The sequence below is a fragment of the Hippocampus guttulatus genome, chromosome 11 (assembly GCF_054856545.1).
Source record: "Hippocampus guttulatus isolate MCC_2025c chromosome 11, RoL_Hgut_1.0, whole genome shotgun sequence".
Taxonomy (NCBI): domain Eukaryota; kingdom Metazoa; phylum Chordata; class Actinopteri; order Syngnathiformes; family Syngnathidae; genus Hippocampus; species Hippocampus guttulatus.
Window position 1 is genome coordinate 22,135,691 of NC_141271.1, and position 23,606 is coordinate 22,159,296.

Genomic DNA, 23,606 nt, shown 5'->3' on the forward strand with positions numbered 1-23,606 from the left:
TGGCGTTTTTAGACGGAAAAAAACCCAACCATGTATATAGTAAGGCATTTTTAGACAAAAAAAACGACCATGTAAAGTAAGGCGTTTTTAGCCGCAAAAAACGACCACGTATAGTAAGGCGTTTTTAGCCGAAAAAAACGACCATGTATAGCATAGGTGTCAAACTCAGGTCCTGGAGGGCCGCTGTCCTGCATGTTTTCCAAGTCTCCCTGTTGCAACACACCTGATTCAAATGAACAGGTTCAATGTCAGGCCTCTGCAGAGCTTGGTGATGATCTCATCATTTGAATCAGGTGAGTTGCAACAGGGAGACTTGGAAAACATGCAGGGCAGCGGCCCTCCAGGACCTGAGTTTGACACCTATGATGGATAGCAAGGCGTTTTTAGACAAAAAAAAAAACGACCATGTATAGTAAGGCATTTTTAGCTAGAAAAAAACGACATCGTTTTTTTTCGTCTAAAAATGCCTTACTATACACGGTCGTTTTTTTTAGCTAAAAACGCCTTAATATACTATGTCATTTTTTTCGGCTTAAAAACGCCTTACTATACTATGTCGTTTTTTTTGGGCTAAAAACGCCTTACTATACATGGTCGTTTTTTTTTAGCTAAAAACGCCTTAATATACTATGTAATTTTTTTCGGCCTAAAAACGCCTTACTATACTATGTCGTTTTTTTCGGGCTAAAAACGCCTTACTATACATGGTCGTTTTTTTTTTAGCTAAAAACGCCTTAATATACTATGTCGTTTTTTTCGGCTTAAAAACGCCTTACTATACTGTCATTTTTTTCGGCCTAAAAACGGCTTACTATATTATGTCTTTTTTTTCGGGCTAAAAACGCCTTACTATATACTATGACGTTTTTTTCGGGCTAAAAACGCCTTACTATACATGGTCGTTTCTTTTTTAGCTAAAAACGCCTTAATATACTATGTCGTTTTTTTTTCGGCTTAAAAACGCCTTACTATACTATGTCGTTTTTTTCGGCCTAAGAACGCCTTACTATATTATGTCGTTTTTTTCGGGCTAAAAATGCCTTACTATACATGGTCGTTTTTTTTGTCAAAAAAAGGCCTTACTATACATGGTCATTTTTTTTTCGTCTAAAAACGCCTTACTATACATGGTCATTTATTTGGGATTTGGCTCTCCCGTCGGCCACGAGATGAAGTCGCTCTTATGTTCAATCCTGTGCAAAGAGTCAAGTGTATTTCAAGGACGGCTTAGTTCTCGCTGAACACTTGGGAATGGGAACTCGTCTTCCATCCTGCTTTCATAAGGTACACCTTTGAGCACGATGACATTTTTGGAATGGGAGATGTCTGTGTCGCGGGATACAGCTGCATTTCGCCGACGAGGGAGAGGCGTTTACCGTACAAACATGATGGTGTCGAGCGGCCGATAAAGAATGACACTCACGCTCGCTTTTCTTGCTGTGCTGACAATCACGCTTTATTCAATCAATAATGGAGGAAAAATCCCAGGAGGCTGCGAAAAAACAAACAAACACCCAAGTCGAGAGGAGGAGGGTCTCCCCGCAGGTGAGGGTCCCTAGACGCGGGAGACCCCCACGGGGCCACCGCACGTGATGGCGTTTGGACGGAAGGCCGGGCGCTGGTCTACACACTAACACGCTGCAGGCCTCCTGGAGGAAGCGCCGCCTCGGGCCACCGGCGCGGCTCGAGGCCCCCGCGAGGGTGGCGGGCCGCGGGCCGGGCGCCAAAGGTCGGACGCTCAAAACTAACAAAAAAAAAAAAAAAAGCAAACCAAAACGTGCTCAGGGAGTGCAGGCCGCTCGCACTGTGAGCGTGTCGTCGAAAACGGCGGTACGACATCATCCGTCGCGGCGCGAGAGCAGTTTGCGCTGCTTGCGTGAGGGTTGACGCAAACAGCGCTCGGGACCTCGCGCTCGTGTGGACTGTTTTTTTTTTTTTTTCGGGTGGGGTGAAGGGGGGTTGATTCCACCCCCCCCCCCCCCCCCAAGTCTAGTGTTGAGTAAACTTCGACAGGGAGAAGCTCTACCTGCCGAGGCAATCTTAGACGTCAACGTAACGTTGAGGCACACGGTTTGGAGTTTCTGCGTTTAACAGGGTATTCGCTCCGGCTGGAACTTTCTCCTGTCAAAAGCCTTTTTTGGTTTCCTTGTTTCGCTTCATATTAATCGTGACAAATCACGATGCATACATTCCTCATAACCGTCACATCCGGCTATATACATTATGTACATGTCACTGCAAAAGTGGCACCACCAAGTGGCCATACTGGAGTTTGTCACGTTTGGTACAAAAAGAGTTCCTATTTACATGTGGAGTCCGATCATAAATAAAAAGATGAGGAAAAAGGGAACGCTCGGAGTGTCATTTGCTGATGCTCATCTGTTTCTTTCTTTCTTTTTTTTTTTGGTTTGTTAATTTCTTTTCTATTTCACACAGATCGAACGCTGATGCGAACGGTGGCCGTGTCGCATCCCAGCTCGTTGGACAGCTTGAGGGTGTACGTCCCGGCGTCTTCTTCCCGCACGCCGGCGATGATGAGGGTGGTCAGGTCCTCGCCGGTCTCGATGTGGAAGCGCCCCCCCGGCGACAGCTGGATCTTTCGGCCGCCGCGGGACCACTCCATGTGGGCGGCGTCCCCCGAGAAGGCGCAGGCCACCGTCAGCACCTTGCCGGCCTCGATGCTGATGTCCTCGGGCACCGCCTCGATTCTGGGAGCGCAACCTGAAAGGGGGCCGGACGCACACACCCCCCGCGTCAATACATTTGAGCGAGCTACTGATGACTTCCAAAGCACGCATTTCGACCGGGGACGTCGCAGTTGAGTTAAGCTTTCGCAGGTGGGTGTGGAGCGCATTCCGTATGACCACCGGGACTTCGCCGCGCAAAACAAGTTTGCGGTTTTATGGCAAACAAACACATGGCGAGTCCTACCGATGGCCCGGAGGGAGGATCCGGTCAGGTGCGAGCTCATTTCCGAGATGCTGCTGGAGCTCACGGCATACGACTCGGAAGCCATGGAGGACACGCTGGCCATAGACGAGGTCTCAAACTTCAATTCGCCCATCATGCTGCCAAAGGGTCTGGACTCCATCATGGAGGACCTCATGGCTCGCTGGGCGGAGGATGAGGACGACGAGAACGATGACGACGACGATTCCACGGTGCAACTTTCTCTCTTCATGGCCACGGAGGAGCTGGACAAGGACGACTCCTTGAAGCTCGACCTGGTGGAGCCTGTTGAATGTCCACGAAGACAAACGTGCATCTTAACATCCAGAGTGGCTGACAAGAGATTCCAGAATAGGAATAGGCAATTTGGCCTTCGAATAGAATTTAGACATTGTTGTCAAGAAAAAAAATTATTATAACAACATTTTAAAAATTGAATTTTGATTAAAAAAAAAAAAGTAAATCACTGAAAAACAAAAGCAAATGACAGTGACATTTCAGTGTTTCTTCGCCATTTTATTATTTGCTTACGTGCCTCGTCTGTTATTTGCTATCAAGCACTTTTATGCTCTCTTTGAAATGTCCTGGGATATTACCAAAATGTTGTGCTTTGAGGCCATCTGGCGGAATTTGTGGGGGTCTAGGAACTACGTTGGAGAGCTTGGAGAACCGTGAACCAAACAGCATTCACGAAAATATCATCGTGAGTAAGAAAGTCAAATGATCACCCAATCCCTATTCGACACATTTGAGACTTGTGGCTCACCTTTAAGTGCAAAGTGCTTTTCATGGGAAGCGTTGATCTTCATGCGAATGGACTGGTAAACCTGTCCGGTGAAGGACAAGGAGGACTTTGAGACGCCTCCCTCCGACGTCATCTCACAGGTGTACTCGCCCTGGTCACTGTCGGCCAGGTCGTGGATGAAGAGACTGCAGGAACCCTCGGAGTACTGCATCTGAAATCGGCTGCTCTTGGCAAGACGTCTCCCGTTGCAGTACCACGCCACCTCCTTGACGCTGCTCTCGCAAACACAAGATATCTTCACTGAATCTTCGCAGGCCACAGCCGCCAGCTGACTCAAGACTTTCGGCGTCTTGGGGGTTGGAGACTCGACAGCTGGCGGAGACAGGACCCTCTTGGGGGACAACGCGGGAGGTGGAGACTTCCTTCTGGTCGGGGATTTGACTCCCTCTGGCTCGGGGGACTTCACCCCCCTTGGTGGCTTTATGCCAGACGGTTCTGGAGACTTGACGCCTCTTGGTGTTTTGAGGCCGGCAGGTTCTGGGGACTTGATGCCTGTAGGTGGTCTAATTTCTGCAGGCTCAGGTGATTTGAGGCCTCGCGGTGCTTTAGGTTCCTCAGCTTCTGGCGCCTTGATTGGTGGCGGTGACTTAGGTACCGGTTCAGGAGATTTTCTACCCCTGGGAGACTTAATTCCCTCGGGTTCAGGGGATTTGATACCAGACTTGCTTGACATACCTGGTGTCTTCCCAGCAGGAGTTGGTGACTTGACACCTGGCACTGGTGACTTCACACTGGGTATTGGTGACTTCACCGAGGGCTCAGGGGACTTGACGCTAGGTGTTGGTGACTTCACACTAGGTGCTGGTGCCTTCGCACCAGGTTCAGGGGACTTGACGCTAGGCGTTGGTGACATCACACTCGGTTCAGGGGACTTGACACTTGGTGCTGGTGCCTTCACACTTTGTTCAGTGGACTTGATGACATGTTCCGGTGACTTCGCACTGGGACCAGGGGAAGTTACAGATGGTGGTGGCGATGTGACATAAGGCTCCGGTGACTTCACACTCGGTTCAGGGGACTTGACAGTTGGTGCTGGTAACTTCACACTTTGTTCTGGGGACTTGATTCTACGTTCCGGTGACTTCACACTGGGACCAGGGGAAGTTACAGACGGCAGTGGCGATGTGACTGAAGGCTCCGGTGACTTCACACTCGGTTCAGGGGACTTGACACTTGGTGCTGGAGACTTCACACTTTGTTCTGGGGTCTTGATTCTACGTTCCGGTGACTTCACACTGGGACCAGGGGAAGTTACAGACGGCAGTGGCGATGTGACTGAAGGCTCCGGTGACTTCGCACTCAGTTCAGGGGACTTGACACTTGGTGCTGGAGACTTCACGCTTTGTTCAGGGGACTTGATGCTATGTTCTGGTGACTTCACACTGGGACCAGGGGAAGTTACAGATGGCGGTGGCGATGTGACTGAAGGCTCCGGTGACTTCACACTCGGTTCTGGGGACTTGATGCACTTGACCGCTTTAGGAATAGGCCTGCGGATGGTCAAGGTGAAATGAGCCTCCTGCCGGCCCGCAGAGTTCTCTACGATGACTGTGTAACTGCCCTCGTCAGAGGATGTAACAGAAGAGACCTCCAGGTTGGACTTGTACTGTGTGGCGGTGACTTGGACACGGTGGGTGGAGACCATGGTTTTCCCCTGGTGCACCCAGGTCACAGAGGGCGCAGGCGCTCCGTCAATATCACAGGAGAACCGGGCTGTCTCACCCTCAGCAACGGTCACAGACTGGGGCTTAGTGAGGAATCTGGCTGCAACAGACTGCTTCACCTTTTGGGCAGAAAGCTGCTCGGAGGCAGCAGCGTACTTTGACTTAGTTTCAGCTGTCGTGTGTTTTTTAGAAAGAGCAAACCTATCAGAAGAGTAGGAGGAGGCGGATGACAAGTGTTCCGTAGAGGCGTACTTGATGGACGAGTCGTAGCGCTCAGCAGATGAGTACCTCTCAGAAGATGCCCCATACCTTTCACGAGTGATGTCTTCGCGTGTCTCGGATAACGTAGTCTTGCTTTCTTCCACTTCAAAGTGACTTTGAGATTCGTAGCCAGTCTTGAAGCGGGACGAGCGGTAGTGATCAATTCGAGTCATTTCAGGGACGAGTGATTTCGGAACTTCCTCATCCTTGCGCCGGGAAGAGAAAGTAGTATAGTCACCGCCTGCCACATCCAGGGTGGCGTAATCCGAGGCTTCTCCTCTGGCGTTGGAGCAGAAGCAGCGGTATGTGCCGCTGTCCTCCTCTTGGCAGTCCAGAATGGTGATGGTCAGAACTCCGCTCATGTTGCTAAAGATGTATTTGCTGTTGGTTTCACAGATTTCATTTCCGTTGTGGAACCACTTGACCTCGGCCTCTGGCTTGGCTTGGATGTTCAGAGTGAATTTGGTGTCCCGGCCGAGCGGCACACGGTGAGAGCGCATCCTGACGGTTACGCGGGGGCCGTGATCCAGGCTGAATGGTGACTGACTAACCACCTGATAGGTCCTCTCAGACTTCAGAGCTGCCTTTCTGGCCTCATAGCGGGACATGATGTCAAAGCGGGCAGAGCGCTCAAAGCGAGAGGAGGAACGGGAGGACCTCTCAACAGACCTGATGGGGCTCGGAGACCGGGGGCGAGTTCTCTCTGGCGTTGGGGATCTCCTCTCTACGAGCTCAGTTTCCACCTCAGCCGCCGGCCTCACGCGAGCTGGTCGGATCAACTCGGAGACTGGACGCATCAGCTCGATGTACGTGGGGGACAGTGAGCGCCTTCTCCTCATGAACTGGGAAACGGTACGCTTTTTCTTTGTCTCCGCCACCTCCAGAGCTTCCTGCCGTAGCTCCTGAGACCTCTCTTCACGCCGCACCACACGCCGTTCAATTCGAACTGGACTGACCGCAGGGGAGGCAGAGAAGCCGAGCTCCAGTTCATCCTCCAGCATCATCTTCTCCTGCTCGGTCCTCCTGGCGCACAGATAGTCATCAGCGCTCATCAGCAGCTCCTCGTCACTCAAATCACCCAAAGATCGTCTCCTAGATCTGAACGATATCTCGGATTCAGGGGATGGTGAGCGGCGGGCGGGTCTGACAATTTCCAGGTCGTCTAAAGTCATTTTGGGGATTCGCCATCTTGGCCTATACTGGTCGGTGATCCTGGGCAGCGGCATGACGTAGAACTGCTCCCACCTGGACAGGCGAATTCGTCTTTGTCGCTTTGGCACAAACCTTTCCGCTCTCTCTGAAACCAGATGCTGGTCTCTCAATTTGCGGTACCACTTCATGTCAGAGAGTGCGACAAATTGCTTAATAGCTTTGTTCTCATCCAGAGCTCGGCGGTCATGGACCACAGGTTCGGGAATCTCATACGGCATGAAGATCCTTCGCTCTTCTTCTAGTTTCTTGCTCTCCGATTTCACCGTTGTGATGTCATACTCACCCTCGACGTTCTTGGTGCTGAAGGCAGGCTTGTACATCTCCGCAGCAAATTTCAGAGCCTCTTGGGCTGTCGGATTCAGAGGAGTGATCTCCTCTGTGGCGACAATCTTCTGAGCCATCCTGTTGGTATTTTCAATCTGCCTCTGTACGTGTCGACGTTTCTCCTCCTCACTCTTGTACTCTCTTCTGGTGTACGTGAGGCGGTCCACGTTCAGGGTTGCCTGGCAACTCACAGTGCCAGCACAGTTTGTTGCAGTCACTTTGTAGATGCCAGAGTCCTCGAGCAGTGTCTCCCTGATGCACAGGACATGGTGGTCAGCATCCTCTTGAATGGCAACTATCTTTGGACCCAGCTGGAGAGAATGGCCATCCTTCTCCCATTTTAGGGAAGGAGTTGGGATTCCAGACACTCTGATATCAAAGCGGACGCTATCCCCTTCCGCGCATTCAACATTGGTCAGCAGACGCTTGAATGTGGGCCTCACAGTTTCCTCTGTCACGGGGTGTGGTGTCACGGTGAGACGGGCCTTGCAGCTGTCTTCTCCATACTTGTTGTGGGCCATGACAGAGTATTCAGCATCGTCGCATATGTCAAGGTTGTGGATCATCAGCTGGTACAGACCCTTGTCACTCAGGAAAGTGTACTTTGTGTCATCGTCTCCGGGTTTGATTCTCTCGCCGTTCTTCAACCACGTAACGCGAGGATCCGGGTGCACGGTAATGGTGACGCCAAAGCGCACATCTTCGCCAATGTAGGCGGTGCGATTGTAGAGTGGCAGCGTGAACTCCGGAGGCCTGTACAGGATTTCGGTTTTGTCGACCCTCCTTCTCAGTTTCTTGATGGACCGACTGACGTAGTGCTCCCTGATGCTTCTCACCGTCGCAACAAAGAGTTCACCATACGCGCTATCTTCACCGTCATCGCTCACCACCTTGCACCTGTAGACACCATCGTCACCCTCTTCAACATCCTTCACATATATGCTGGCCAAACCCTTGTTGTACGCAATCTCGTACTTGGAGCTCGAGTGTAACTGGCGGCTACCAAAGTACCATGTCACCTGTGTACTTCGGTCAAAGCTGGCAATGCTACAAGTGAACCGAACATGGCCACCTTCCTCAGCAGAGGCGTGCATGACTGGGGAGGCACGAAGACCGTGGTACTCGGTACCGATCTTCACTTTGCCAACAGCCAAGCCTCTCTGGTTCCTGAAGGCGCCACCGTAGGCAACGCGCGCTGCCGAGATGATCGTATCGGTCCTCTTTACTACAGAGTGGTAGTACCTTCTGTGTCTGAGTGTCCGAATGACCTTGCGGCTGACGTGCTCGATCTTCATCTTGAGCCAAGGGTGCTCCAATGCCTCGTGGGCAGTCATGCGGAGCTTCCTGTCCTTGACAAGAAGTCTGTCCACAAAGTCCATAGCCTCCATGCTGATGTCCCTAAACGCGTCACTGTCAAAGACGTACTCACAAGCGGTGATGTTCTCAATCGTTTGTGTCACAGATTCTGCAGCAAACGGGTTGAGACCACTCAGCAGCACGTAGGCCAGCACACCCACGGACCACATGTCCGTGGCTGTTGTGACCAAGTCGTGGCGGTGGACCTCGGGGGCGCAATACTCTGGTGCCGAGAAAAGAATTCTAATGTTTTCACCTGGTACCAGCAGCCGAGCCTGACCCATGTCAATGATCTTGACAAGATTGCTCTTCTTTGTGGCGTAGACAATGTTGTCTGGGCGGATATCAAAGTGGCCAAAGTTGTTGCTATGCAAAAACCTGAGAGCGGAGCAGACCTGTCTGAGGTAGAGGACAATCTCCTGCTCCGTGAGCTCAAAGTTGCTTGTTCCAAGGCGCTCAAAGATATCAACTCCGGAAATGAACTCCAAGATGAGGACAATCTCCTCCATACTTTCAAAGTATTCGTGCAGGTAGATGACGTTCTCATGCCTTGCGACATTCAAGGCCTCAATTTCCCGAAGAACCAGCTCACGGTCTGTCCCTTTGACCTTGATGAACTTGGCCATGAAGGTCTTCTTCGTTGCATTCTCCACACAACGGTAAACCAGTCCAAATTGACAACGAGCCAACTCCTCACAAATAGTGTACTTGGAGTACAGCTCCTTGAGCTTGAAGGAGTGAGCCTCCTCTTTGGTGATCTCTCTGGTCTCGTCCACTTCCTCGTCATAGTTCCTGATGACAGACTTGTCCTCCTTTGTGGTGATGGGTTCCGTCGGTGCAGAGGGAGGACTCTGGCCAAACCGGTTCTCTGCAATAACGCGGAACTGATATTTTGCCTTGCCAAAGATGTTGACGACGGTGAAGCTGCAGTCGGTCGTCTGTCCAACACGAATCCACCTATCCGCAGAGGTGGCGCATTTCTCCACAACATAACTGATGATGTCACTCCCACCATCACTGGCAGGGGGCTCCCAGGTCAGTGCAACGGAGTCTCGGGAAATGCCGCTGACCACCAGTCCTTTGGGAGCTTCAGGAATGTCATCGATGCTCACCTCAATGGTCTGTTTGTCCATTCCGAACCTGTTTTTGGCAGTGATGCTATAGTAGCCCGTGTCCATCTTCTGTACTCCTTTCTGGAAGACTAGCGATGTGAAAGAGCGAGTGGTGATGATCTGGTGACATGGAGAGTTGGAGAGGATCTCCTGGCCCTTCTGCCAGGTAATTGCTGGTTCGGGCTTTCCGGAGATGGGGATCTTGATGGTTATGTGGTCGCCCCGAACAGCGTGGACTGCTCCCATTCCTTGGAGCTCCTTTGGCAGGTGAATCTTGGCAGGAACTGGAATGGCAAAGACCGCATCGCAATGCTCAGTCTCAAAACAATCACCACTGAAAGGATCATTCTGGCTAGCTCAGAGCGACTTGAATGTCTACCTTCGACTTCCAAGTTTGCTGTGGTGGAGACGGATCCTCCAGAGTTGGTCGCTCTGACTTGATAGACTGTGGCGTCGCTCTCATCAGCAGCAGCGATGACAAGCTGGTAGTAACCGCCCTTGAACTCCTGTGTTTTAACTTTGGTTCCGTCAGCCTGGATCTCCTTTCCACTTTTGTACCATTTCACCACAGGCTTGGGATGTCCCGTCACCTGCACACAGGTGGGAAAAGAATAGGAACTCATGATGACAACTGTCAGAAGTACAAGGTATGCATTGCTGTCGATGTTTGGGCATAGGGAAAAGAACCTTGGTAACAAAGGTGGCGTTCGCATGGTATTTGACAGTCATGTCTCGGATCTCCTCCCTGAAGGCAGGAGCACGCAGGGACTGGTCGGACTTGGGCACGATGGGCTCTGAGATTTCGCTCCAGTCACTCTCACCGCCCAAATTCTCACACTTGACACGGAACTCGTACTCGAAGCCCTCAATCAGGCCTGTGACCTCGAAGCTGGTCTCCACAATCTTCTTAGTGGTGACTGACATCCACTTGTTCTGCTTCTTCTCACGCTTCTCCAGATAGTAGGCGGACACTTTAGCTCCGCCGTCACTGATTGGCGGCTTCCAGCAGACAACACATGAGTCCTCGGAGGAGCTCATGATGAAGGGTTGCTGTGGTATGGCAGGTTTTTCTGAACAAATAAAGCACCACGAGATGGTCAAAGCTAAAATCAAATGAAGATAACTTCCTTGTTTGGGTGTGCGCGACTCACCGAATGGACTCTTGATGATGACCACCGAGGGGATCTCCAGAGACTCGCTGACACCATACTGATTCTGAGCAGAAACTCTGAAGTAGTAACCGGCACTTTCCACAAGGTTGGGTATGTGGCACGTGGTTCCAGAGACAGAAGAGGACACGAGGTTCCACACTTCTCCCTCCTTGGCCATGCGTTTCTCCACAATGTAGTTGGTGATCATGGCGCCACCGTCGTCCTTGGGAGCCTTCCAGCTGATAATGACGGAGCTCTTCAGTAGAGCTTCGACCACCACTGGGCCCTCGGGGATACATGGCTTATCTGGGAACATCAAAACAGGCAGTTTTAGAGTCGCGGCAATGAAATTGTATCTTTTAACCCTCTTCAAATCTTCACCTTACCTTGGATTTCAACCCGCAACACTGTGTCGACAGTGCCATACTTGTTGCTCAGCTGCACTTTGTAACGGCCAGCGTTGGTCTTCCTCTGAACGTTCCTCACCACCAGGTGTGTGTAGCTCTCCGTGTTCTCAATAATCACTTTCTCGGACGTGTTCAGAGGCTTCTTGTCATAGAACCACATAATCTGGGGAATGGGACGGCCAATGTAGACCACGTGGAGGCGGAGACTGGTGCCAGCTCCGGCGTAATATTTCTCCTTCAGAGGGAAGCCGGGGTGTAGCTGAGGTGCAGCCTGTAGCCACAGTTTGCCACTGGTCTCGATCTCCCCGGCTTCGTTGATGGCCCTGCAGGTGTACAGACCCTCGTCCTCCTGCTCGTCGGTCATGATGATGAGGGAGTGGTTGCGGCCATCCGAGCTCATCTTGTACTTGCGACTCTGAATCAGCTCTTTGCCATAGCGGTACCACTTGATCTCTGGCAGAGGTCTGCCGATGATGCCACAGGACAGCGTCCCAGATTCTCCGAGTTTGGTTGTGATATCGAGAATGTCTTCCTTCAGTGCTGGAGCCTCGCCGACTGCCGAACATGAGCAAAAGTCCATTTCAATTTGACAATTTAACCAGAAACTGAGTTGGTATTATGAGCAGAGCGATGAGGAACTCCATGACTGTCACTCACCGCTCAACTTGGTTTTGATGCCCATGGGTGTGCGCTTAGGCCTGCTGAGCCCGGCTTCGTTCTCGGCCAAGATTCTGAACTCGTACTCGGTAGCTTCCATTAAGCCGCCCATGGTAAACTGACGGTCCTTCGAACGCTCTTTGTTGCACTTTTTCCAGGCACTTTCGCCGGCCTGCCTGAACTCTATCCAATATCCCAAGATCTCCTTCCCCCCGTCAAAGTCGGGCCGCGACCAATGGATGGTTATGCAGTCTTTGGTTACAGAGATGACGTCAATCTCTCCAGGTTGGCTCGGTTTATCTGTCGAGAAGAAAATCAATGAGCAGGTCAACAACAACAAAGGTTCACTTGATTAGGTCCCCGCCACTGATTGCACCATCAGGTGACATTTACACACCGAATGGATCTTTGCAGACCACCGACTCAGATGCAGGGCCCGGCTCACTCTGGCCGACGTCATTCTGAGCCACAATTCTGAACATGTACTCCGCATCGGGGATGAGGCCGGTGATGTTGTACATGGTGGTCGTGATGTGAGTCTTATTGTGGCGGACCCACTTCTCTGTGGAAACCTCCCTTCTCTCAACAAAGTATCCTGTGACACGGGAGCCACCATCGTCCCGGGGCCGGGCCCATGACAGAGTCACTGAAGACTTGGCCACATCCATGATCTCTGGAGGATTGCTGGGAGGCTCTGGTGGGCCTGTTGATAAATCATCGGGAAACAAAGGCTCAGAAGAGTTGGGATAAATTTGATGGACCACTTTTCCATCAAATTTGCCCTGGGTCAAAAACCCACGTCAAAAGCCCTGGGTTTAAAAGCACAAATGTTCATGTGCAAATAATGCAAATAATCCCACAATTCTCATCACGGCGAGTGACGCATATGATTGTGATGTAAGGTGCCCTTGTTACCAGAGGTTTAACAATTCACGGCTGCAATCTGAGTTGTGTTTTGAAGGAACAGTACACTGACATAGTCGGGGCACCTTTAAGTCACGGTACATTGTCGCTACTCACAGAGCGGTGTCTTTGCTGTGACAGGCTCCTCGGACTTCAAGGACCGGGAGACACCAAACTGGTTCTCAGCAGAGACCCTGAAGTGGTACTGCATATTCTCTTTTAGGCCTTTGACCGCCAGGGAGTTCTCTTTGACCCGGGCGTCCACTGTGTACCAAGCAGCCTTGGGGACTTCTCGCCTCTCCACGATATATCCAAGGAGGTCAGAGCCTCCGTCGTCAGACGGGGGTCTCCAGCTGACTCGAACTGATCTGGCCTGAATATCGTCAAACTCCAGAGGGCCCTCTGGGATGTCGGGGCGCCCAATGACCTTCACCTGGAGATATACAGACATCCACACATGAGATAAAAAAATAAATAACTTCACTGGGTGTAGGTCGCAGGATTTGACCGTACCTTGATGTACACAGCTTTCCTGCCACATTTGTTCTCCAACAGCAGGTCATAAGTACCCGTGTCGTCTTTGTGAGCCTCCTTGATGACGAGCTCCGTCAGATCATCATTGATGGCGATCATGGCCCGGTGAGAAATGTCGCGACCATCCTTGGTCCACTTGCATGTAGGGATGGGTTTACCAGTGAACGGCACCGATAGGCAGATGACTCCTCCTTGCCGCACAACGTAGCCTTCCTCATATCTACTATCCAGTTCGAATTCAGGATAATCTAAGGCAGACACAGTGGAGATTTTGGTTACATCTGATACTGCAAATCATGTGACTCGACTGAACAAACACTGAATCTTACTCAGCATCTCCTGGACTTTGACGACGCCAGGAATCTCTGCGGGCTCTCCAGTGCCACCAGCATTGCAGGCGGTGATTCTGAACTTGTACTCAGCTCCCTGGGGCATGTGTGTGAGGGTATACTCCGACATTTTGGTCGGTGTGGTGTTGCACAAGGTCCACTCCACCTGGTCCACCTTCTGCATCTCAACAAAGTAACCAGTGACCACAGAGCCCCCTTCCTCCACAGGAGGCATCCAGGCCAGGGACACGGAGGTTCTGGTGGTGTCTGTGACTTTGGGATGAACCGGAGGACCTGGTGGCGCTATTTCAGAACAATACACCTAGGGTCAGAATGACTGATTCACAAGTACTCTTTAGGTAAACTTCAATAAACATATCATGTACCTATGGGGTCTATGGCAACGGTGATGGCAGAGGTCTCGCTGGGTTTGCCAGTTCCTCTGGAGTTAATGGCAGTGATGCGGTATTCGTACTCCAGGCCTTCAATCAGGCCAGAAGAGCGATACCTGGTCATGGTCACTGGGTTCTTGTTGATCCTCAGCCATCTGTCAGAACGAGGCTCCTTGCGCTCAATAATATAACCGGCAATGGTGGAGCCACCGTTGTCCTCCGGCGGCTGCCATGTCAGGGTCATGCCCTCGTGAGTGACGTCAAGCACCTCCGGCTTGCTCGGAGGTCCGGGGATGGCTGTGCAAGTTAACCACGATAGATTAGGAGGAAAACCGTAGCTTGAAAGCCAAGTCAAACATTGCTGCAGTGCCTACAAATTGTTGCGGTCAATTTGAAATGTGGACTCACTCTCAGCACTCTTGCATTCCACCACTTCCGACTGCAGGAAACAACCAACGCCGAAGCGGTTCATGGCAGCGACACGGAACACATACTCTGTTCCCTCAGAGAGTCTGGTGAACTTGAAGCACGGTCGGGTCACCGATTCGGAGACTGTGATCCAACCGGGGCGGTGAGCATCGCGCTGTTCTACCACATATCCGCTGATGTTAGCGCCGCCATCCTTCTCTGGAGGTTCCCAGCTAACCGTCGCCGATAGGCCATCAACCTCCACGATCTTCATAGGGCCGATTGGCACGCCGGGTTTGTCTGAAAAAGCACATGAAGAGCAGGGTCCAGATCTCACACAGCAAGTATCTGAAAATCGGTGTGGTGTCCATTTGGAGAGCCGGCGCCCTTACCGAGGATTATGGCTTTAATAACTTCAGTTGCCACACCGATGGCGTTCTTGACCTCCAGCATGTAGTCTCCGGTGTCGTTGATGGTGGTCTCGCGGATGACGAGATGAGCATGTTTGCCGTTGCTTTCGATTTTGACGCGCTCCAGGCTGTCCTTCAGCTGGATGCCATCAAAGAACCAGGAGCAGACAGGCTGCGGTTTGGCCGTAATTGGCAAGTTGAGATCGATGGGTTTACCACGGGGGACATAGACAGTCTTCTGAGGAATGCTGGTAATGTCGATCTTTGGCATCACTGGAGGCGAGCACAGAGGTAGCACAGACAGGTCAGGTGAAATGATAAAAGCGTTTTACACTCGCTAAGACATGCGTCTCTTGGCAGTCATGCTCTTACCTTTGATTTCTTGGATGGTGACGGGGGTGACAATATCCATGGCCTCACCGGTTCCTCTGCTGTTAAAGGCTCGGATTCTGAAAAAGTACTGGTCGTTCTCTGTCAGAGACTGGATAGTGTAGTGAGAAGTGGAGGCTTTGAGGGTGGCAACTGTGGTCCACCTTTCTGTAGACACCCTGCAGGCTTCGATAATATAGCCCATCAGCCTGCTGCCGCCTTCATGCATCGGTTTCTCCCAGCGCAGGGTGACAGAAGACTTTGTGATGTCACTGATCTGGAGGCTCAGAGGCACTGATGGCACTTCGCATACCAGCACAGCCTCAGCTGTCTCGCAGGGCTCACCAACGCCATAGATGTTCTCCGGTAGTACTCTGAAGAAGTAGTGCGCACCCTCCTCCAGGCCAGTGACCCTGTACAGGGTCTTTCTACACTCTGTGGTGACAGTCTTGTAAGACTTCATGCTGGCTTCCCGTTTCTCTATGATATAGTTGCTGACGTGAGCGCCACCGTCAATACTGGGGACGTCCCAGGTGATGACAACTGACTCTTTGGTATAGTCCTTCACTTTCACAGAAGCTGGAGGACCAGGAGTGTCTGTGGGAGACGAGCAGCAAACGTTGAATTAGACTCCAGGTTTAAAGCTGCTCCCACACAATGTTTGGATGTTCTCCTACCATAGACTTTGACCAGGACGGTTGCAGACTTTTTGCCTGACGGATTCTCCGCCTCCACTACGTATTTTCCAGAGTCGTATCGGTCAACCTTCTCCACTATCAACATGGTGTAGCCGTCAGTGGTCTCGATGAAGCCGCGGCTTTGCAGCTCCACGCCCGTCTTCCTCCAGGACACAACTGGCGTCGGGCGTCCGCTAACAGTCACAAAAAGTCGTAGTGTTCCTCCAGCACGAAGACAAACAGTCTTCTTCAGGTCCTCGTCCAATTCCAGGTCGGGCATTTCTGGGAGGAGGCAATGCCATTAGAGTCAGGAGGTCGCATTATGAATAACGTCCTCCAGGCAAGACTCACCAATTCTCTCAAGGGGCTCGATCTCAGCGCTGGGTTCACTGAACTCTCCGGTGCCGTTGCTGTTGACAGCCGCCACCCTGAACCTGTATTTCTTATTGGCGACCAGACCGCCGGCTAGATACTCGCTGGTCTTGAGAGCCTTGGCTGTGGCGCGGTACCACTGCTCAGAACCCTCCTCCAGGATTTCCACCACGTAGCCAGTGACATCTGAGCCGCCGTCGTACATGGGTCTGGTCCAAGTCATGCTGATGTTGTGCTTGGTTGTGTCTGTGATGCGAGGCGCCGATGGGGGGGCTGGGGTGTCTACGAGGGGATGCAAGCAAAAGTTTATATGTCCCAAAGTGCTAGTACCCCAACGTTGCCACGGGCTGCATCGGCCCTTTATAGCTGCTCGCGGCTCAAGTCTTAATATGTTCCTAAAAATAAATCAAAGGTGAATAATTTCAAATTGATCCTTAATCCTTCATTTTTTCCCCCTGGCTGTGTCACTTGGAAGAAAAGCCCTAGAGTAGCACAACAAACAAACGGAGATTCTCACAGGTGGGATCTCTGAGGAGGATGTACGGTGAGGCGTCGCTGGGCTGGCTGTCCCCTGCCGCATTGACGGCCGTCACTCTGAACTGGTATTCGCTTCCCTCCAGCAGCCCTGTGATCTTGAGGCGGGTGTCATAGATGGTGTACGTCTTATTGACCCGCGTCCACCTGATTTGCGAGAGAGCATGTGTCATGAACACAGAGAACATAGACGGGGAGAATGAACCTGCAAAAACTGCGATTTAAAAAAAAATAAGGGAAAAAATGAATGCCCTTGCTTGAAAGAAAAAAAAACTGCTCAGTAAAAGAAAAATGCCAAATATCTTCAATGTGTCAATGCTGCCGTATTTGCCAAAAGATGGGCATATTTTTGCCTTGATTGGCGATATCTAAGCCTGGTTAGTTGCAGATGAGAGAATTGCTCAAACCTGGTGCTATTCTTCTCCCGTTTGTCAACAAGGTAAGTTTTGATCTCGCTGCCTCCATCACTTTCCGGCTTCAGCCACTCGAGAATGACGTGTTCCTTGCCCACGGCTGTGGCCTCCGGTGTGCCCGGTGGTGATGGCAACGCTGGAGTAGAAACAAACGGGTTCAGAGTCACAGACACAAAAATGCAAGTAGACCTTTTACGAGAGTGACCTTTTAACCGAGGTGGGGGCTCTAGTCACTTGACTTGGCATGAGGCAGACTTCAGTCTGCAAATGTAGCACTTTGGGACTCATGAGACTCCACTTGCCACAGTACCGTGAGACTTTCGTGAAACAAGTGAAGACTTGAGCTTTAATTTTGACATTCATACAGTATGGGTCTTACTCCCAGCCTTCTATCCTGTCGTGGATAGAAGGCTGGATGGCATTGAATTTCTTGAATTCCAATGAAAAGAAGTCAGACATGATGGTGTTTGGTCCCAGTGGCCCTTGTCCATCCTATCCTGCGGACTTGGGCCCGCTGGCTCCTTAAGACGACAGTCTCGAACTTGGGTCTTAAATTGGACAGTGATTTGCAATTGGAGCGGCACATTGGTGCTGTTAAATCCCGCTTCTTTCATCTGCGGTAGCTGGCCCAAATCAAGCCTCTCCTTTCGCAAAAGCACTTTGAAACAGTCGTTCATGCCTTTGTCACATTTTGGCTAGATGACTGCAATGCACTTGACTTTGGAGTCAGCCGATCCTCCATAAAGCACCTCCAGTTGGTCCGGAATGCCGCCGCTGGCCTCTTGACTGCTACTCGTGAGAGGGAGCACATCACTCCTACTCTGGCATCCCTTCACTGGCTCCTTATCCTTTTGGGAGTTTCTTTTGAAGATCCTACAATTTGTTGATCAAATTTTGAAATGGCCTTGCCCCACCTGACCTCCCCGAGCTCTCTGCCTCAGGTCTGCGGAGCAGACACGATGAGAGATATTAACAACTAAGTGGAGGCTCAGAGGGGATGGAGCCTTTTGCATTACCGGCCCCTCTCTTTGGGATCGCCTCCCACTGAACGTTAGGGAAGCCACCCATCTTTAAAACGTGTCTTAAAACTCAATTGTATTCTTTGGCTCTTGGCTCAGCATGAAACTTGAGCCTCTTTGTTTTAGGACTCAAGAAGTATACCTATTTCTGCTGTGCTAAAAGCACCATAGCTGCCTGTGTGTAGGCAAATAAATAAATAGATAGATAGATAGATGGATAGATGGATAGATGGATGGATAGATGGATAGATGGATAGATGGATAGATGGATAGATAGATAGAAATCTTACTGTAAGCATTCCTGGCTATGACCGGCTCTGATTCCAGTGGAACACCAGGTCCATACTTGTTGACTCCCCGCACTCGGAAGATGTACTCGTTGCCCTTGATCAGCCGGGTACTGACACAGGACAAGCTCTTGCACTCTGTCTCCATGATGACCCAGTTGAGGCGACTGGTCTCACGGCGCTCCACGATGTAATGGCTGACAATGTCGCCACCATCTTCCAGGGGGATTTTCCAGGACACAGTGCATTTCTCCTCTGTCACTCTGCTGATCACGATCTTATCAGCTGGAGGCCCAGGAGTGTCTGTGAGCCAACAAAAGATAGAATGGTGACTTTGATATAAGAGCTTGCGTAACCACTTCGCCGCCAATTCGTAAGCGATCGCTTTCCCTTTTTCTGGGTTTTCACAGGATACACTCAAGTCCAAATTTGGAATTGCACGTCTACAAAAAGAAACACAAAAAGAACCCAAGTTATGGTGAAGATTTAATCAACTGACCCAGGACTTTAACGGTGACGGTAGCTGTCTTGACTCCATTGACATTCTTGACAGTCAGGATGTATCTGCCGGTGTCAAATCTGTCACAGTTCTTGATGACAGCCATTGCTCTCGTGCTTGTGTAGGTCACCGAGTACTTTTCGCCAATCTCCAGGACCTTGTCACCCTTGGACCAGTAAACAGTGGGTTCTGGTTTACCACCCACCGCACCGTCCAGGACAAGGTCAGAGCCAGCGGTGACAATGATGGTCTCGCCAATCAACTTGCTGTCCAACTCTGCTTGAGGAGGAGCTGAAGATCGAGAAAAAGAATTTCACTTTACATTAAAAGCTGCTCTGAAGTCGGGATCCACTGTAACTGAAATAGCCGATGAAAATGACAAAAACATTTTAGGGCTTACAGTATTCGTCCTTGCAAGTCACGGGTCCGGTGGATGCAGAGGGCGCACTGTGGACGCCGGCAGCGTTCTTGGCAATGACGTGATATTCAAAGGTTTCTCCCTCTCCCAGGTTGGTGACGGTGAAGTAGTTCTCCGTGATGGTGGTGTAGTTGCACTTAAGCCAGCGGTTGTCGTCCCACTCATCAGTACTATAGACTTTCCTCTCCACCACGTACCCGACTATGTTGCTGCCGCCGTCATTGACGGGCACGGTCCAACACAATGACACGGAGGAGCGAGTGATGTCTGTCACCTGAGGGTGACCGGGTGGATCTGAGGGGAGGAGGAGGAGGAGGAGATGTTTTCATCAAAGCATTCGTGGCTTTGTCCAGACATAGGGGTCGGTTTACATCAGGCTTGCATGTGTAAAAACAGTCTTACACTCACCAACGGGGTTATGTGCCACCACTGGTCTGGAGGCCTCACTGGCCTTGCTAATTCCAGCGAGGTTCATGGCATAGACTCTAAACTGGTACTCCAGACCCTCGATCAGGCTGGACACCTTGTAGTGACAATCCAGACAGGGCAGCTTGTTCTCCCTCACCCACAGAATTGTATTCCGCTCTTTCTTCTCAATCCAGTAACCAGTCACCATGCTACCACCGTCAGCATAGGGCACATCCCATTTGATGCTGATGGCATTGGCAGACACGGTCACAACATTCGGACGAGATGGAGGACTTGGAGGAACTGCAGGAGTTAATCAGAGGGAAACATAATTATACCAAAAATACTGAGTTTCAGGAAATACATACAGCCATGTCCAAAACATACCGAAAGGATGTTCAATGACCACAGCAGCAGACTCGATGGACTTGCTGACTCCAAACTTGTTCTCGGCGCACACTCTGAATGTGTACTCCATGTACTTGGTCAGATGAGTGACCTTGATGGTAGTTCTCTTCACGCTGGAGTTGACCACTTGCCAGGAGGCCGAGCCCGACTCACGCTTCTCAACAATGTAGTTGCTGATTTCTGTGCCGCCATCGTCAGAGGGTTCAGTCCAGGACAGTGAGCAGGACTCAGAGGACACATCTGAAACCACCACAGGGCCTGTGGGAGGGCTGGGTCTTCCAACCACCATCACAGTCACAGTAAAGGTTTTGGCTCCAGCAGCATTCTCCAGAGTCAGGTAGTATTTGCCGCTGTCACTTCTCTTGCTGTCTTTCACCACCAGAGTGGTTCTCTCTTTGGTGTTCTTGATGGAAACTCTGTCTGTCTCCTTCAATTTCATCTCTTCCAGCCTCCACGTGACTTTTGGTGCCGGCCTGCCGCTAATGGGAATGTCAATGCTGAAGGCATCGGAGGTCTTGCAGCTGATGAGCTGGTTGGTGATGCTGCTGAGATCGGCGGTGGGTTCAGTGCGAGGCTCTTTGATGAGCACGGAGGTTAAGGTTGTCTGAGGCTCACTGATGCCAGCGTCATTCTGGGCCTTGACTCTGAATTCATACTGCGTGTTATCAATCAGACCCTCTACCAGCATCTTAAGGGACTTGGTCTCCCCAGCGACAGACCAGAGCTGTTTGTCCTCGGCTCTGAACTCCACTATGTACCCTCTGATGTGGCTACCACCGTCATGCTCAGGCTTCAGCCACACCAGAGAAGCTGTGGAACTGCTGGTGTCCACAACGTCTACTCTCTTCGGCGGAGCAGGTTCTTCTGTCGCCATGATGGGGTCGGTCATCTCGTGAGGCTCCCCCTGGCCATACTGGTTAACGGCAATCACTCTGAAGAGGTATGATACACCCATATCCAGACCTGTTACCCTGATCATCTGGCGGGAGCACTTGGTGCTGACCTCTTGCCACGTGAGGCGCCTGGCCTCGCGCTTGTCCACAATATAGTGTTGGATCCGCGAGCCGCCATCATTGGTCGGGGCGTCCCACATCATGGTTAAGGCTCCACGTGTGACATCCTTGAAGGTGAAGGCGCCCGGAGGTCCAGGCGTGTCTAGCACTTTCACGGTAAATGTAATGGACTTGCGCCCGCTGTTGTTTTCCAGGGAGAGCGTGTACTTGCCGGCCTCGTAGCGTGTGCAGCCCTCAATGGTCAGTGTCGAGTGAGAATCCGTGCTGCTAATATCGGCCATCACCGGCAGTTCGCCATCCACTCGGGACCAGGTGGGCAGAGGAGTGGGTTTGCCCCGGAAAGCCACATGAAGGGAGACGGTGCCGCCATTTTTCACTGTATGTGTCTGCTTGAAGTTGGCATCGATGTCAAACTCAGGCGACGTTAGCCTATCTAGAGCCTGCACGGCATTGGGCATCACTGATGATTCCCCTTCCCCAGACCCATTCACAGCGCTGACCCTAAACTTGTAAAGTTCACCGGCAACCAGGCCCATGGCCGTGTAGCGGTTGTGAATGCAAATCTGGCTGTTTACTCTATGCCACTCTTCGAGGCTGGCCTTGCACATGTCAACATTGTAGCCAATGATCGGTAGGCCACCGTCAAAGACTGGTTTGGTCCATTCCAGGGTGACAGAGGATTTGGTGGAGTCAATCACCTGATGGACACACAAAGGACAGTTAGTGGACCAGTTATGCTTTCATCATGCTGACATCTGAGGTCTCTCTGCTGTCTCGATGCTAACTCACCTTGATTACCGTCGGGGCACTGGGAGAACTGGTCGGCTCTCTGCATTTGAAGAGCCTGGATGTACCACTGGCCGGCCCAACACCGGCGCCGTTCTCAGCCATGACACGGAACTCATACTCATTGCCTTCGGTAAGGTGGGTGACTCTGTGTCTGAGCTCTGTGATGGGCCTTTTTGCAGAGACCTTCACCCAGCGCAGACTCTTCTTCTCACGTCTCTCCAAGATATAGTGCTTGATCTCATTGCCGCCGTCTGACCTCGGCCTGGTCCAGCACAAGGTGATGCTGTTGCCGGTCAGATGCGTAGAATCAGGCGTACCAGGTGCCTCAGGCACAGCTGTGCACAGGAACAGAACATTAAGCTGAGACGAGGAACCAACAGGACAACACATAAACTCTTTCAGGCAGACTTACTGTATTGCATCTTCGCAACGAAGGGCACAGAGTCCAGTGGTTTCCCAACACCAAACTTGTTGACAGCAGATATTCTAAACTGGTACTCGTTGCCCTTGATGAGGTTGGTGGCGCTGAAAGAGCAGGCTTCACACTTAGAGTTGACTAAGGCCCAGGAAAGCCGAGACGTCTCCCTCTTCTCGACAACATAGTGGGTGATGGCGGCACAACCGTCATTTTCCGGAGGATTCCACCAGACTGAGCACTTTTCGCCCGTGATGCCGGTGAAACGGATAGGACCCTCAACTGGTCCAGGAGTATCTGAAAAGACATAAAATAGGTAAATCCTTCAAAAATGGACAAATCAGATGGTGCAGTCGTCCTCAGGAACATCGTCCTCAGAATACCTTGCACTCTGACGGTGACGTCAGCTTTCTTGGCACCAGAGCTGTTCTTGGCCTCCACAGTGTAGACGCCACGGTGTTTCCTGTCTGCTTCACGAACAAACAGGCTGCTGGTACCGATACCAGCTGTAATCTCGATATCCATCATGGTCCTCTTGTCAATCTCCTTTCCATCCTTGTACCACACAACTTGTGGTACTGGCCGACCGGTGATGTTGCAGCTAAGGTGGACATTTTCTCCAGCTCTCAGCGTCAGCCTCTGATCTGGGCACCAATCGATCTCAGGAGAGACTACAAATTGCAAAGAGGGCTAGTTAGGATTTGCAAACCGAAAATCATCTTTCCATTTTTTTCCAAATGTTAGAATGCATACTGCTCTCATCCTTGGTCATGATGTATCCAGAGGAGTTGGACGGGGGGCTGACAGTGCCCACGGCATTCCGGGCAATCGCCCGAAATTCGAACCTGTCTCCGGCGGACAGACCAGTCACAGTAAATTGGGTCTCACTGATGTCAGTGAAGTTGCAGCGCAGCCATTTCCCTCTGCCTTGACGCCTCTCCACGCTGTAGGCCACAATCTTGCTACCGCCATCTCGCTTGGGGCCGTCCCATTTCAAAGTGACAGAGTCGCGAGTCACGTCAATGCATACTGGGGTGCCAGGTGGATCTGAAGAAGATTTCCCAAAACATCAGGTCAAGCACCGCTTCAACGAATAAATAATTATGAACAT

General features: G+C 51.2%; 1 protein-coding gene across 1 annotated transcript in view; it reads right to left on the reverse strand.

Moving 5' to 3' along the window:
* Positions 1-1,429: 1,429 nt before the first annotated feature.
* Positions 1,430-23,606, reverse strand: part of ttn.2 (titin, tandem duplicate 2) — a 180,506-nt gene continuing 158,329 nt past the window's right edge. Inside the window, exons 223-251 of the mRNA XM_086123473.1 lie at positions 23,249-23,542; positions 22,879-23,166; positions 22,493-22,792; positions 22,081-22,415; positions 20,258-21,989; positions 19,871-20,173; positions 19,445-19,756; positions 19,045-19,335; positions 18,549-18,848; positions 17,234-17,375; positions 16,810-16,973; positions 16,272-16,574; positions 15,921-16,202; positions 15,247-15,840; positions 14,857-15,147; positions 14,465-14,764; positions 14,051-14,353; positions 13,665-13,967; positions 13,315-13,583; positions 12,919-13,234; positions 12,296-12,601; positions 11,899-12,198; positions 11,221-11,796; positions 10,835-11,140; positions 10,371-10,753; positions 10,063-10,273; positions 3,716-9,967; positions 2,932-3,234; positions 1,430-2,721 (exon numbers count right to left, since the gene is read on the reverse strand). Of these exons, the coding sequence (XP_085979599.1) occupies positions 2,429-2,721; positions 2,932-3,234; positions 3,716-9,967; positions 10,063-10,273; positions 10,371-10,753; positions 10,835-11,140; positions 11,221-11,796; positions 11,899-12,198; positions 12,296-12,601; positions 12,919-13,234; positions 13,315-13,583; positions 13,665-13,967; positions 14,051-14,353; positions 14,465-14,764; positions 14,857-15,147; positions 15,247-15,840; positions 15,921-16,202; positions 16,272-16,574; positions 16,810-16,973; positions 17,234-17,375; positions 18,549-18,848; positions 19,045-19,335; positions 19,445-19,756; positions 19,871-20,173; positions 20,258-21,989; positions 22,081-22,415; positions 22,493-22,792; positions 22,879-23,166; positions 23,249-23,542 (16,352 nt within the window). The 3' untranslated portion in view covers positions 1,430-2,428. The remainder of the gene's footprint in view (positions 2,722-2,931; positions 3,235-3,715; positions 9,968-10,062; positions 10,274-10,370; positions 10,754-10,834; positions 11,141-11,220; positions 11,797-11,898; positions 12,199-12,295; positions 12,602-12,918; positions 13,235-13,314; positions 13,584-13,664; positions 13,968-14,050; positions 14,354-14,464; positions 14,765-14,856; positions 15,148-15,246; positions 15,841-15,920; positions 16,203-16,271; positions 16,575-16,809; positions 16,974-17,233; positions 17,376-18,548; positions 18,849-19,044; positions 19,336-19,444; positions 19,757-19,870; positions 20,174-20,257; positions 21,990-22,080; positions 22,416-22,492; positions 22,793-22,878; positions 23,167-23,248; positions 23,543-23,606) is intronic.